This window comes from Primulina huaijiensis, chromosome 14 (genome assembly GCF_012295235.1).
Source record: "Primulina huaijiensis isolate GDHJ02 chromosome 14, ASM1229523v2, whole genome shotgun sequence".
Classification (NCBI taxonomy): domain Eukaryota; kingdom Viridiplantae; phylum Streptophyta; class Magnoliopsida; order Lamiales; family Gesneriaceae; genus Primulina; species Primulina huaijiensis.
In genome coordinates, this window is record NC_133319.1 from 12591928 (window position 1) to 12605185 (window position 13258).

At 36.3% G+C, this 13258-nt stretch overlaps 1 protein-coding gene across 1 annotated transcript; it reads right to left on the bottom strand.

Annotated features, from left to right (window-relative positions):
* Positions 1-388: 388 nt before the first annotated feature.
* LOC140957648 (U3 small nucleolar RNA-associated protein 21 homolog) lies at positions 389-8434 on the bottom strand. The gene is made up of 7 exons (XM_073414982.1): positions 8208-8434; positions 8100-8127; positions 7814-7914; positions 4082-4285; positions 1378-3289; positions 1065-1279; positions 389-673 (listed from the first exon to the last, which is right to left on the bottom strand). The coding sequence occupies exons 1-7, from the start codon at positions 8331-8333 to the stop codon at positions 524-526; spliced, it is 2736 nt and encodes a 911-aa protein (XP_073271083.1). The 5' UTR covers positions 8334-8434; the 3' UTR covers positions 389-523.
* Between the last annotated feature and the right edge of the window lie 4824 nt (positions 8435-13258).

Here is a 13258-nt window from a genome sequence, read left to right on the forward strand (position 1 = left end):
CAGTCATGCATAAAATCACCCCGAAACTGAGTCATGACGATGTTATTCGATGCTGCATTGTGTTAATTTTTCTAAACAAATTCCTCGGTGTATCTTAGATGTTGGTCTAAGAAATGATATGTGAGGAGAAAATCGCTTAGTCTGGAGAATTAATATCCATATAACCGATCTCACAACTAACGAAAATGTACCATGATAGATGAAATTCCTTCATACTTGTCTCATTAAATCACCCCAAAAACCAAGTCATAATGATGCTGCATCCTGTTAATTTTTCTAAACAAATGACTCGATACTTGACAAGAAATATAAACCCCAGATTCCGTTCTCAATAAAAATATTTTTACTACTCGGAGGAGCATTGCTCCAGATAGCCATTCACATATCATACCAAAAAGCACAACTGCCTGTACTCATATTCTTTAAGAACGTCTATTCAAAAGTGTAAGATTACATAACCGTAAAGAAGACAAAACAACCGATATTGAGGATAAATTGCAGTAGATGGGCAAATAAATAAAAATCACACAAGCGAGTTGCTAAGAAACGTAACCATACATCTCGTGCTCTGAAACAAATTCTCTATTTTTTGCCAAACTGTAGATTGGATCTCTAGAAGCTTTTGTGCTTTATCCTGTAAAGCTGGCCGTTGTCGAATACTTTCTCCATGAATCTGAGCATACCAACAAAGGGTGTCAGAAGGAATTAAGAATTCATCAGGTGGAGCATAGTTATAAGTAAATGTGAATTACCATCGCACTGCATTTCAACCAATATTTTGAACAATCAACCAAGTATTCATTATTGTACAAATAAATGCGAATTACTATCATATTGGATTTCACATTGGATTCAGAATTATCACATTCAAACATGCCTCCAGCCTTTAAGGCATCATAGGGAATGTGCTCAAAGGTCAAGATCCACATTTCACTTCAAAAACCGCATGTCGTATAGCCTTTGCTTGTGGATTCTCCCACTTGCACTTGTGCGCAGGAGTACCTTAAAAGATGCTACTGGAATTAACATAGAAAGCAGCTACGACAGCGAAGATAAATAAATACCTTTAAAAATAATCTGAGCACAGCTTGTATAAACTCAAAGTTCTTTCTGCATAAAATCTCTTGTATAAAATAGTCCAGCAGGAGTTCAATGAAATACATTTTCGATCTATTGCTCTTCTGTGGCTCATCGTCATCATCTATAATCTGAAGCATCCTAAGTTCCATATCCAATGTGGAAGAGGATAAACCTTTGATATAATCTGTAAATGCTGCAACTGCACGAATACATCCACATATATTCGATTTTAAACAGATCCGAGAAAATTTAGAACTCAGACAACTGATATGAAAGGTAACATGTATGTGAACTTACGGTTCTCCTCCTCTGACAAGGTCTGAAGGGCCTGTAAGAACTGGGACTCTGAGATGTCAGTTTTTTCCTCTCTGCTGCTATCTGTTTCACCAGCTTGTGAATGCTTCTCTTCTCCAGAAGATTCTCTAGTTTTAAACAATATCTCCCCGGAGAGAGATGGAATAGTTGGTAAGAAGAAAGGGGCCTTTTCTGGTTTTTTTGGGGGCTCGATCGGTTTGTTCCTGGCTTTTATAACATCCAAATTGATCAGGCTTTGCCACTGACTCTTGGGCAACAGGGAAAGCGTGACAAGTTCAGGTATTTGATAATTCAAAACTTGGAAATGAGAAGGATCTTTGGCTTCTTGCAGGTCGATATCCGCCTTGGTAAAATCGTCATAGTCATGTGAAGAATCTCCCAGTGAAGAAATGGATGGTAGCTTGATATTTACAATTTCCTTGCCACTTCCATAGGAATCAGCTTTAGTAGATGCAGAAAACATCGACTGGTTAACCCAGAGATATATCCCTGTCTGATCCACGTGAGCTGTAGCTAAAATATCCATATTTGGTGAGAGAGATAATGCTGTCACAGGGATGTCAACATGTACAGCATCTATTTGTTTAGCTAGAATCACATCCCAAATTCTAATTGTCCCGTCCATACTGGATGTCAAAAGCCACTTCCCATCCTCGCTAAAGCACACATCTGTTATACGATCTGCATGACCTTCAAATTTTCGAACTATCCTCAATGCAGTAACATCGAACAAACGAATAACTAAGTCATCTGCCACAGTAGCCAAAAGCCCATTGTAACGGTGATATACAATCTTGACCAGAGAAGAACCAATTTCCCATCTGGATTTTAAGTCACGTCCCTTGAAGTCCCAAACTTTAACATCTCCATGGTATCCAGCACTTATCATGATTGTATTTGTTGAATCACAAGCAATGCCAACTACTTCTCCTGCATGAGCACAGGTTTTTTTTTCTATCATATCAACATAACAGCCTCGACTGATACCTGACTGAAGATTAAACCGCTCAATCCAACCCCCGGCAGTCCCAATTACAGCAAAATTACCACATGTGCTTATCGCACATGCCTTCACAGGCGTAGTGTCCTGAGTGCTTGGAGAAAGAATATGCTCTCCAATAACAAAATTTTGAAGCCTCCACACATACGCCTGAGCGGTATCCATATGACAGGTAACTACATTGCACCAATCACGCTCCCTGATTTCAGCAACATCAAACGCAATTACAGGCTTAAGTTTAATTTCTGCTTCCTTCATCTTAAGTTTCTTTGCTCTTTTGGATGCATGGCGTTGTGAAAGTTCTCTACTCTGCTGATCTTGGACAACAGAAAAAAGACGAAAAGCACGATCCTGACCAGCAGAAAGAATATGTCTTCCATTGGCATAAAATTTTATACGTATAGGAGGAGCACTGTGACCACTTCGAAATCGTAGTAGGCGAGGATCCCCATCACTTGTATCAAAAATCCACATTTTCACAGAGTTATCTGCGGATGAACTCATCAGCACAGGCTCACAAGCAAAAAAGTGAAGAGAAACTATCGAGCAATCATGGGCCTCTCTAATGATGGAGTGAAGCTTCCTTTTCTCAAGGTTCCAAATACTTATGACACCAGATGAACCACCAGACGCTAAAAGGGGCTGCCCATCGGTGCTGAAAGATAAAGCAGTCACAGCTCCAGAATTGGAATGAGTAAATGTAACCACCTCTTCATCGTAGAGGATGTTGTGGACATGAATCTTTCCATCAGAGCAACCAACAGCAATAACATGTAACGCAGGAGATGAAACACAGCAACATATGGCGGCATTCCATCCTTTGAATTCATGAAGTTTGTTCTTTGTGCTAATGTTCCATAATTGCAGAGAACCTTCCTGAGTTCCAAGAATCACCTGTTTGGATTGCTTATTGTAAGACGAATAGTTATCAAGGACACAAGACCGCAACAAGATGCCGAAGGGTTGTGAAGCCCAAGGCGCAAATCGCGAGGACAGGCGCTCAGCTTCCAGAAGTCAGGCGCATTAAAGGGTCAAAAAAAAGTTATGCATCAAAGAATTTTGAATAAAATTCACAAGGCATAAACAACAAACTTCAGAAATAAATTAATAATTAGTTATAAACTATGAGTTGTGAATCCCCAATTAAGAATTTATGCCACCACATTAAGTAATCAGCAATAAATATATTTTTTCTAAAAACTCAGCCAATACAGCCAAATAATTTGCAAACAAGTTCAATAATAACAACCTAATTAATTTTAGTCAATGGAATGGTTAGACATTTAAATCTTAAGATAAGAATTACATATAAATATGAAAGTAAATGAACTAAAAGAGCAAGAACCACCTAAAAATGACTCAGAAAATGAAAATAAAACTCTCCAGAGCTGCTGGCCACTAGCTTTCGCCGTTGCCAGAGTCATTGGAGGATGGGTTTGGCCGAAGAAAGGTACTCGAGTATCGGCTGCAATGCCAAACATTTGATTGTGAAAGGTTTGCTTGACAAACCATGCGCCTCTTCAATATTAGTGCGCCCAGGGTGTAAGGTTCACTGGCTTGGGCCTAATGAGACTCGAACCACAGGCGCGTCTTTTACAACATTGGTGAGAAGTTGATTCACAAGCTCAGAAAATAACAAGCAAAAGCCACATATTCCCTACTTCGATTTCTGAACAAAAAAAGTACCTTATTCAAGTAAGTATCTGGATGCATTATGCAGCTCACGCTAAACTTGGTTCCCAATGAAATATGGCCAACTGGAGAATTTTCATCAGTTATTTCTTTAAATGGCCACATGAAAATGTTGCTTTTATCATCAACACTTAAGATGTGTTGGCCAAATAGAAATAAGTGATTAATCTTTGCGTCATGGTTCCCCCAAGTCGCCACCTATTCAAGGTAGTGTTATTTTTGTCAATGTAGAGGAAATACATCAACAGCAATATACAAAACTCAAATGATAATAACAAAATAAAGAATATACATATTTTGCTCATAAAATTTTTGAAATGTTCACCAACAGCAGGAAAGACTAGGACATGCACAAAAAGTTTTATCAAGAAAGAATGAAAATTCTTGGAGGAAGGAATTTTAAGAGACGATTGATTATCAAGATCATTGGTCTCCCACTCACATGGAACACAAAAAACACCCTCTCCGAGGTCATTGATGGAGATTGGAGAGTAGAACCAACCACCATATTTAGAATAACATACACGTCATTTATATTTTTATCCTCGTGTCAATTTTGAGCTTACTGGTCCTAACAGTATTTTCTAAATAACTATGGTGGTTTGGTAGATCTTCCACGATATAATAATTCGAGAACCTCAAGCCTACAAAAGGCAGTTGTTTCCCTCTTCACTCAAAGCTACAAGTTGGGAAGATTCTGCAATAACCCAGAGTCATAGTTTGATAAATAGTTTTGAGGGTAATCTCGTTTGGCCAAAGAGCTAGCATCTCATAGCAGCTACGACACCCTTAAACCTTGCTAAAGACCACATAAGTTCCGTAGGTACATGAGATAAACCTAGCAATAGACTTGACATTCAAGTAGTTTAATGAAAGTTTAATGAAAACTTTTAAGAAAACAATGTTGCATCCTTCAATAGCTAACTCATGTAAAAAAGTAAGCTTCAAGTAGAAAAAACATCGTTTAATTTGTCGCATTTGAACATTGCAAGCCAATGAATAAGGGAGAAGTGTATAAGGCTCTCCTCGGTTCATGAAAAAGCAGACCATTCCTCACTGCCGAAAAGCGATCAAATCTCAGATTTTTAAGCCTTTGAAATGGGATGTCAGTACCACTTCCATAAATTCAATTCCAATGCATTTCATTATTGGCACGCCTCCTACAAGCACGTGTTGAGCTGATAGCCTAAAGACGGTTATATGTGCATTCGGTATAGCTACTGAGACACACTTGACAATTTTTTATACAATGGGTCCCCGATCCATTCTGAGAAGTTAGCAAATTTACAAAACTCAATCTTGAGTTTTCCTATTGTTTGATGAGGTTGTGGCCAGTCTATAACATCTTCCACCTTGCGAATTAATAATTTTGTTTCCCCATGACATCTGCAAGTCATCAAGTTCATTTTTATACCAGAGTTAGTTCAGTCATATTGTCAAGATCTGCAGCATTTTGCAACTCGAAAATGGCAAGGGTGCCTCTTAAATGTTTCAGCTAACTCAATTCCTCGAATCCCAAGGCACCAACTCCACTCAAAATGACTTTACGTAATGTTGGAGGCGTGTCAGTTTACGATTTTCAACCGACATATCTTTCACTTTAACGGCATTAGAATGTCAAGATGATGGAAGTTAAATAGATCTCTCAGGTCGATGATAGCTAGCAGATGAAACCACAATTATTTAACTAACACAATTTCCAAATAGAAGAGACCACTAACCGCTGTAAGTGGCAACGTAAGAATTAGTGTACGGAATACGTTAAGATGTCGTAAAAGTATAAAGTTGCAAATGAAACTCAGCAGCTCAATGATGGAATAACCGCTTAAAGAAAAAATTCTCAAGTTGAGCAATCTCGATAATAATTCAACTAAAAACTACTTGGATAAGTGCAAAAGAGGCAAAACGAGTTAATTTTGTAATGGCATTGGCAAGAACTTTCTCAAACTTTAACTTGTTGGAAGCTTTCAAATTCACAGAAAACTTCATATTCATGACCACGGAAAGAAACATGACGAGTCTTCTTGGGTAATTTATAATTCTTATCAGTACCCAATTTCTCATCCAAATGGCAGCACACCTCTCCCAAAACAAAATGAGCTAATTCACTCAAAAGATTATGCATTATAAATTTTGAATTTCTGCCATTTTATCTTTGAAAATAGGATCTTGATCGCAGCTCTTGGCCAAGAGCTGTGATGAGATGCTAATTTTTGGCACAAACAAGATTTAACTCAACTTACTAAACCAAGAGCCCGGTTACACCATAATGTTCCCAACTTGTTTATTTGGGCAAAGAGTAGCAACGAGTAGGTTTTTAAAATGTTGTAACTCATAAGAAAAAATATTTGGTTTTCTATAGTAATCCCCCGGCCAGGTTGGCAGAATTCTGTTGACCAGATCAATTGAATGCAATATTTAATTTTTTTAAAAAAAACTTGTGCCAACCAAGTCGGTGAAAGGAGTTTTTTTTCTGTTTATTAATGTTTTTGGTCTTCCGATTTTAACAAACCAGCCGATCGAGAAAACCGGCTTCAGTAGACCAGGGCTCATATTTTACAAAGAAAATTTAAACATTTTTTAAATAGTGGCCTCCGACAAAACTTCAATTTTTCTATTACATTGGAAATTAAATTTTTAATAAAAAAGTTTTAAATATTTTTTTTATCCAAACATACCCCAAATTTCCACAATTCCATCCTAAAAATACTCATTACTCCTTACCTCCAATCCAAAATATTTGCACCAAAAAAATCTTTATCTTATTCAATTTATAAGAATAGGAGAAGTTTTATTATTTATTGATTTTTTAAGAATAAAACTTAATAATAATTTTTATAGGTGGATATTACATTCAAGTAGGTATTTAAGGCGCGAGAATTTTGGGTCGGAGGTAGGGTTATTTATGAATGGAATTTATAACATTTTTTGATTAAAAACTCTTTTTAATTTTTTTAATATTTTTATATTAAAAATAAAAATATTAGTGGCTTCCAACGCACTATTTATGTTTAAAAAAGGTTATTTTTGAAAAAAAAAATATGAAGAGCACTTCTGCCTCGAGCAGTTTATCTAAACTGACAAAGTCCGAAAAATTCCAAAAAACAAAAACTCTCTGCAACTGATTCGGTAGTTGCTAAAATATTGCCTTCTATCAACCGGGTCGGGCGGAAGTCCGCCAACTCGATTGGAGGATTACCATAAATTGGTACTCCTACGGGTTTTTTTCCACACTTTAGTAAAACTATTTATTACAATATTTAAAAAATATAGCCTTCAAGAATCATGCTTTCAAGATCTACAATTCCACTGTAGTAAACCAAAATAAAGCCAATTTCTTCTCTCACCGAAGCAGAGAAAAAAGAAAAAACCAAGAAAAAAATTGCATGTACAGCTTCCTAAGAAGTACTGAATTGCATATACACACTGCCACAGGTAACAAGGACGATTAACTCAATTGAAGTCAACCTAAGCATTGTACGTAATCGTGGTTTAGCCGTTTACCTACATAAATCGTTTAAAAAACACATCGGATCCCAACGCCTAAATCTGACAGATGAAACAAAACAATTAACATGCTTTCACACTCTCTTCTACATCCTGTTGTAAATAATTATGAGCTTATCTTGGTGATGATTTCAAAGGTGGTAAGCATTCAACAAATCAATAGAGAAGGGAGAAAAAAAGACATCTTTAGTCCTAAGTTACGATTTATCAAGTGCGTACCTGATGAGCACGCTTGAAAACTGCAATTTTCGTTCCATATGCAGCAAATGTGTAGTCACGATAAGAAGCCAAAGCTCGTATCTTCTTTGGCAACTGATGACCTGCAACTTCCACAAATCTATCATCTAATTTTACAGAATTCCATAGACAATAACAGCTACAAAAGACTGTATAGAAATTCAATAACATCGCTTGGAGGATACTTTGAACTCAATCACAAAAAGAAAAAAAAAAACAAGATAGGGCAGTTCGATAAGAAAATAAAATACTGTAGAAGGGAGCTTACCGACGAGCACTAAAGTGAGCTTGGCACACTGCGCATAGAAGATATTGAAACAATGTCAGATTATCAACAGGAAAAATACAAAAAGAAAGCTGCAAAGAGAATTATTACATTGTAGATTTGAAATGCTTTGCCAACGCTGACGGTGACGAAGGTCTCGGAGCCGAGACGCTGCACGGAGAATGGGACGCCCGTTGTAATGTATCCAATCGCCCGAAATGGTTCGAAAATTCCCATTCTTCGTTTGTTTCTGTAGATCTAGGGTTTAGGCCGTGTGAGAGTGTTTAAAAGGAAGCGTGTTGTCTGTGGGGATGGAGGGTTTAGGTTTTAGGGTTTTTGTCAAAAGACGACGTCGTTTGGTCTGCATTGGGGCAGGTTTTTAAATTTAAAATAATAAATATTCTAAATTAAAAAAAAATAGACAAATATAACAAAATGTTTCAATTATATTTCTTCAAACTAGTTAATTGTATGTTTAAGATTATATCAAAATGGTATTTTTCATTATACTTTCTCCAAACTAGTTAATATTCACCAAATTATACTCTAAAAACAATGGAAGTTGATGACCAATTATATACTTGTCATTTAATTTAAGAGTTTTGAATTTACAAACAAAATAGAACATTGTTTCTGATCGTTGTTGAAAATGATTATTCTTATTTAATTTTAGAGTTGGTGTAATGCCCGAGATTTTTACCTTTTAATCTGAGATGATTTATTGATAAATTGATATGATGATAGACGGACCATTCCGAGGCATGAATTGATATCATGTATGAGTAAGATGAAAGTGAGGCCAGAGGTTCTGACGCATATGCGCGGAAGTGGTGCGCGCATATGCGCCAGTTGTTCGGGAGCTGTATGTGCGAGACAGAACTTCTCGCGCATATGCGCGAGACAGGGCGCGCATATGAGCGAGAGGCTGGATTTCAGAATGTTGATTCCAGAGATTGTGGCGCATGTGCGCCGAGAGGGTGCGCGCATATGCGCGAGCTGATGAGCTGACCAACTGCTGGGACAGAACTATTGGCGCATGTGCGCGGTGTTAGGGCGCGCATATGCGCGGCTGTTGAATGTGCAAACGTCGAGACCAGAAGGTCTCGCGCATATGCGCCGAGAGACGTGCAGACTAAAGATCGAGCCACGTTTCTTTATCATGCTGTAATGCCCGAGAATTGTATTCTGTTAATCTGAGATCATTAAATATGCATGGATGTGATTAGGGAATAGATGGACTTCTCCGGGACTAAATGGGGCGAAGTATGTGGATTATGCAAGATTTTGTACAGAACTAGTGGCACCCGAGCGGTGAAAAAGGGCCGCCCGAGCGCCAATGCACCACAAGAAGAATACTTGGACAGAACATTCCGCGCCCGAGCGATAGTTTTTAACCGCTCGAGCGCCAGGGTAGAACAAAGTTGATATCCGGATAGAGAATGCCGCGCCCAAGCGGTATATTTCAACCGCCCGAGCGCCGCCTGAAATACACAAAAAATTCTGAAGAAGCCACGTACGAGATTTGCATGCAATATATATATGTTATTCACTCTCATTCTCCTCCACCTTGCAACCAGCAACACCGAGAGAAGCATTCAAGAAAGCTCAAGATCCTCACATATTAGACATTTGATTGTGAAGAATCCAACCATCCGATTTTCGATCCGAGTTTAGATTCTTGTTCCTCGCCTTAAGAGCTATCAAAGGATGTAAGTTTCTTTACATTTCAGCATAGTTTGAAGTTTAGATGTTGGGGAAATTGTGATATGATTCCTATTATGTGTTGGTATGATAGTGGTAATCTTATATTCAATACCGGATCGAAGAAATGATATCGTATGCAATTTATATGAAATTCCAGCATGTATTGGGTGGAAATTATGCAGATTTTGAGATCTTGATATATAGATTGTGATGGTTGTGAGTTGTAATATGGATTATGTTGCGATTTGAGTTGATCGGTATTGAGAAATCACGCCGTTATGCCGTCGAATTGTATTGAGATTGAATAATGAGTTGTACAAGATTTGCTTTGAGTTGTGTCTTGATAGATTATATCTATACATTGCCATTTCAGAGTTGATATTATCAGATTCGACATCGAGACTTCGACTNTAGCCAAGCCGGATGTTCGGTTGTGTCGATGGGCGTAGGAGAAGATTCACTCCTATTGTAGACATTCGATACAGAGGACCGAAGTTTGGGAATAAGATGTACCTCCACCCCGATTGGGAGAGTAGGTGGGAGACTTGTTACGTTTTATTCACACCTGGATCCCTAGGCTTAGAGTCGAGTCAAAGATATGAGTTTGATTTACGTTGCCTGATTTAGATTAGTTGTGTTTCATAGACTATGGAACATAGTTCTATTGTTTACATTCATGATAGCATGTTCATGATTTATATTGTGTATATGCATGTATACATTGTTTTATACTGGGATTTATTCTCACCGGAGTTTCCGGCTGTTGTTGTGTCTGTATGTGTGCATAACAACAGGTGGGGCAGGATCAGGGTCGAGACGATCACGGGCGTAGCAGAAGAACTAATTGTTTTATTAGACATGTATTAATACTTTTAAACACTAGTTTGATTGTATGAATGAAACAAGACATGTATTTGCTTTTAATGAAATGCAATAAATCTTATGTATGTGTAGTATATTAAGAGCAAATTTTTGACCCACATTTTCTAACAAAGATTTAATTAATCCCAAAGATAATCGAGTTAGAGCCCGGGTCCCCACAATGCAATTTGATATATATCAACTAGACGTAAGTTTTATTGAATTTTGATATGGTTTGAAATTATGATATTGTCAGAATCGGATAGGATTGATATATGATGTTCTTGAGATAGTAGGCATCATAGAACCGAGAACAGATTGTTTATACATTTGTTATGATTTTTCAGAGATAGAATTGAGATTATTCAGATTTATGAGATTATGGATTATATTGGATATTGGTTATGATTTGTAATTGATATCTATTGTTATCTGAGTTGACGGGGATATCAATATTGTACCGTTATGCCGTCGATATTGAATTAGATTGAATATTGATCAGAACAGATCTGAGTTGAGTTGAATATTGATATTGTGCCTATTCGATATGTCATTTCAGATTGATATTGACAGCTTCGAGTCGAGACGGTGACTGAGTCAGAAACCAACGAAAGAAAGGTATAAATCAATGTTATCCGGGAGATTGACTTAAGTCAGATTGGACTTGAGTTTCCCTAAACCACATACTTGTATGTTATTATTTTCATACTGTTGTATTATTTGAATGAATATGCTTAGTCTATTGATTTATAGAGAAGCAGAGAATAGCAGATAGCTATTGAGTGAGAGTCGCTGACAGAGGTGCCAGATTATGACAGAGTGATCATTGGCCCATTGCACATTGTCAGAGTAGGCATTGGCGGATATGCCAAGTCTATGGCGGATATGCCAAGTCTATGGCGGATATGCCAAGACAATAGATATTTGATTTATATCGATGTTGCTTAGGAATGGATCGATTCCTATCGCGGAGATTCGGTATATTGTAATATCCAGGAACCGGGATCCCTAGATTAGAGATGAGTCGAGTCTGAGATGACGAGTCAAAGAGTTTTATTTGTATTCATTAATGTGTCATAAATTATGATTTATGTTTTGTGATACATGGTTTATGCTTGTGTATATGACTTTATGCATTGCATATATACATTGTTTATACTGGGATTATATTCTCACCGGAGTTATCCGGTTGTTGTCTTGTTTGTATGTGTGCATGACAACAGGTGGGACAGGATCAGGGTCAAGAAAAGGATGAGAAAGAGGACAAGTTAGCGTGGTGATCCAGATTCAGAAGTAGATAGGTTTTAACACTTGATATATAGTAGTTGAACCCTAGTTTGACTTTGTCGAACGTTGTACCAGATTTGTACTTTTATACTGATATGTATATTAAAAGGATTCCATTACGTTCCGCATTTTTTTTAAAAAAAATTTTAGACCCTGTTTATCTTAATTGATTGAATTATTCCCCAGAATGATTAAGAAATGAATTAGCGTCCGGGTCCCCACAGTTGGTCTTTTATGATATGGTCTCACGAATCTTTATCTGTGAGACGGGTCAACTATATCGAAATTAACAATAAAAAGTAATACTCTTAGCATAAAAAGTAATATTTTTTCATGTATTACCCAAATAAGAGATCTGTCTCACAAAATACGAGCCGTGAGACCGTCTCACACAAGTTTTTGCCTTAATTTTATTTGAAAGATTATTCTTATTTAGTTTGATTTGAAAGATTGTATTTGTATTCTATTATTGTCTCTTATAAACAGAGTGATTGAGTTCAATTAAAATTGAAACTTAAGCATTGACTCGTATAATATATTTTTATTCATTCTCTCTTTTTTGTTATTGTTTATAACATGTTATCATTACAAAACTGTAATCAATTGAGAGTTAAAATAATCTCATTTTTTTGTACTCTTAAAGCAGCATAATGTGTTGTCAATACTCAATTTTATAATGTATGTGTTGGCGTTAGTTGCACAATTATAACACATTGGTGCTCATGAAGTATCATGATTTTATAATCGAATATTGATGTATTTGAAGTAGCACAACATCATTTTATATTGAGAATCAAAAGAGATTCACGATTAAAATCTAATATAAGATCTAGTATATTGAAAATCTAACGTATTCATAATTAAGATCTAAAATAAGATATAATATATTAGAAAATTCAAAGAGATTCATTATTAAGATCTGATATGATATCTAAGATATATAAATATTCTCAAAAGATATAGATTTAATGTCAGAGCGTATCAATATTTATGAAGAGTATATCAAAAGATGCAAGAATTGTTTATATTCATGAAGAATGTTAATATAAGATCCAAGATTTAGCAATATTTTTTAAGAATATTGATTTAATGTCTTTTTATTTAAATAAGTTTTTAAGGTTCTTAAATTTCTTAAAGAATATTGATATAAGATCTAAATTTTTCAATATTTATAAATGATTAAAGATTTAATATTATCAAAGAATATTAATTTGATATCGACCCAAATCGTATATATCTTGTAAATTCTTTCGAAGAAGCATGATCTATTATACTATCACTATTACTGAAAAATACTGATTTGATGTTCA

Coding starts and splice junctions, on each gene's coding strand:
- LOC140957648 (XM_073414982.1), bottom strand. CDS start 8,333: ATGGGAATTTTCGAACCATTTCGGGCGATTGGATACATTACAACGGGC. Junction 7,915..8,099: donor GCTCACTTTAGTGCTCGTCG/GTAAGCTCCCTT, acceptor TGGAAGTTGCAG/GTCATCAGTTGCCAAAGAAG. Junction 1,280..1,377: donor CTTGTCAGAGGAGGAGAACC/GTAAGTTCACAT, acceptor GTATTCGTGCAG/TTGCAGCATTTACAGATTAT.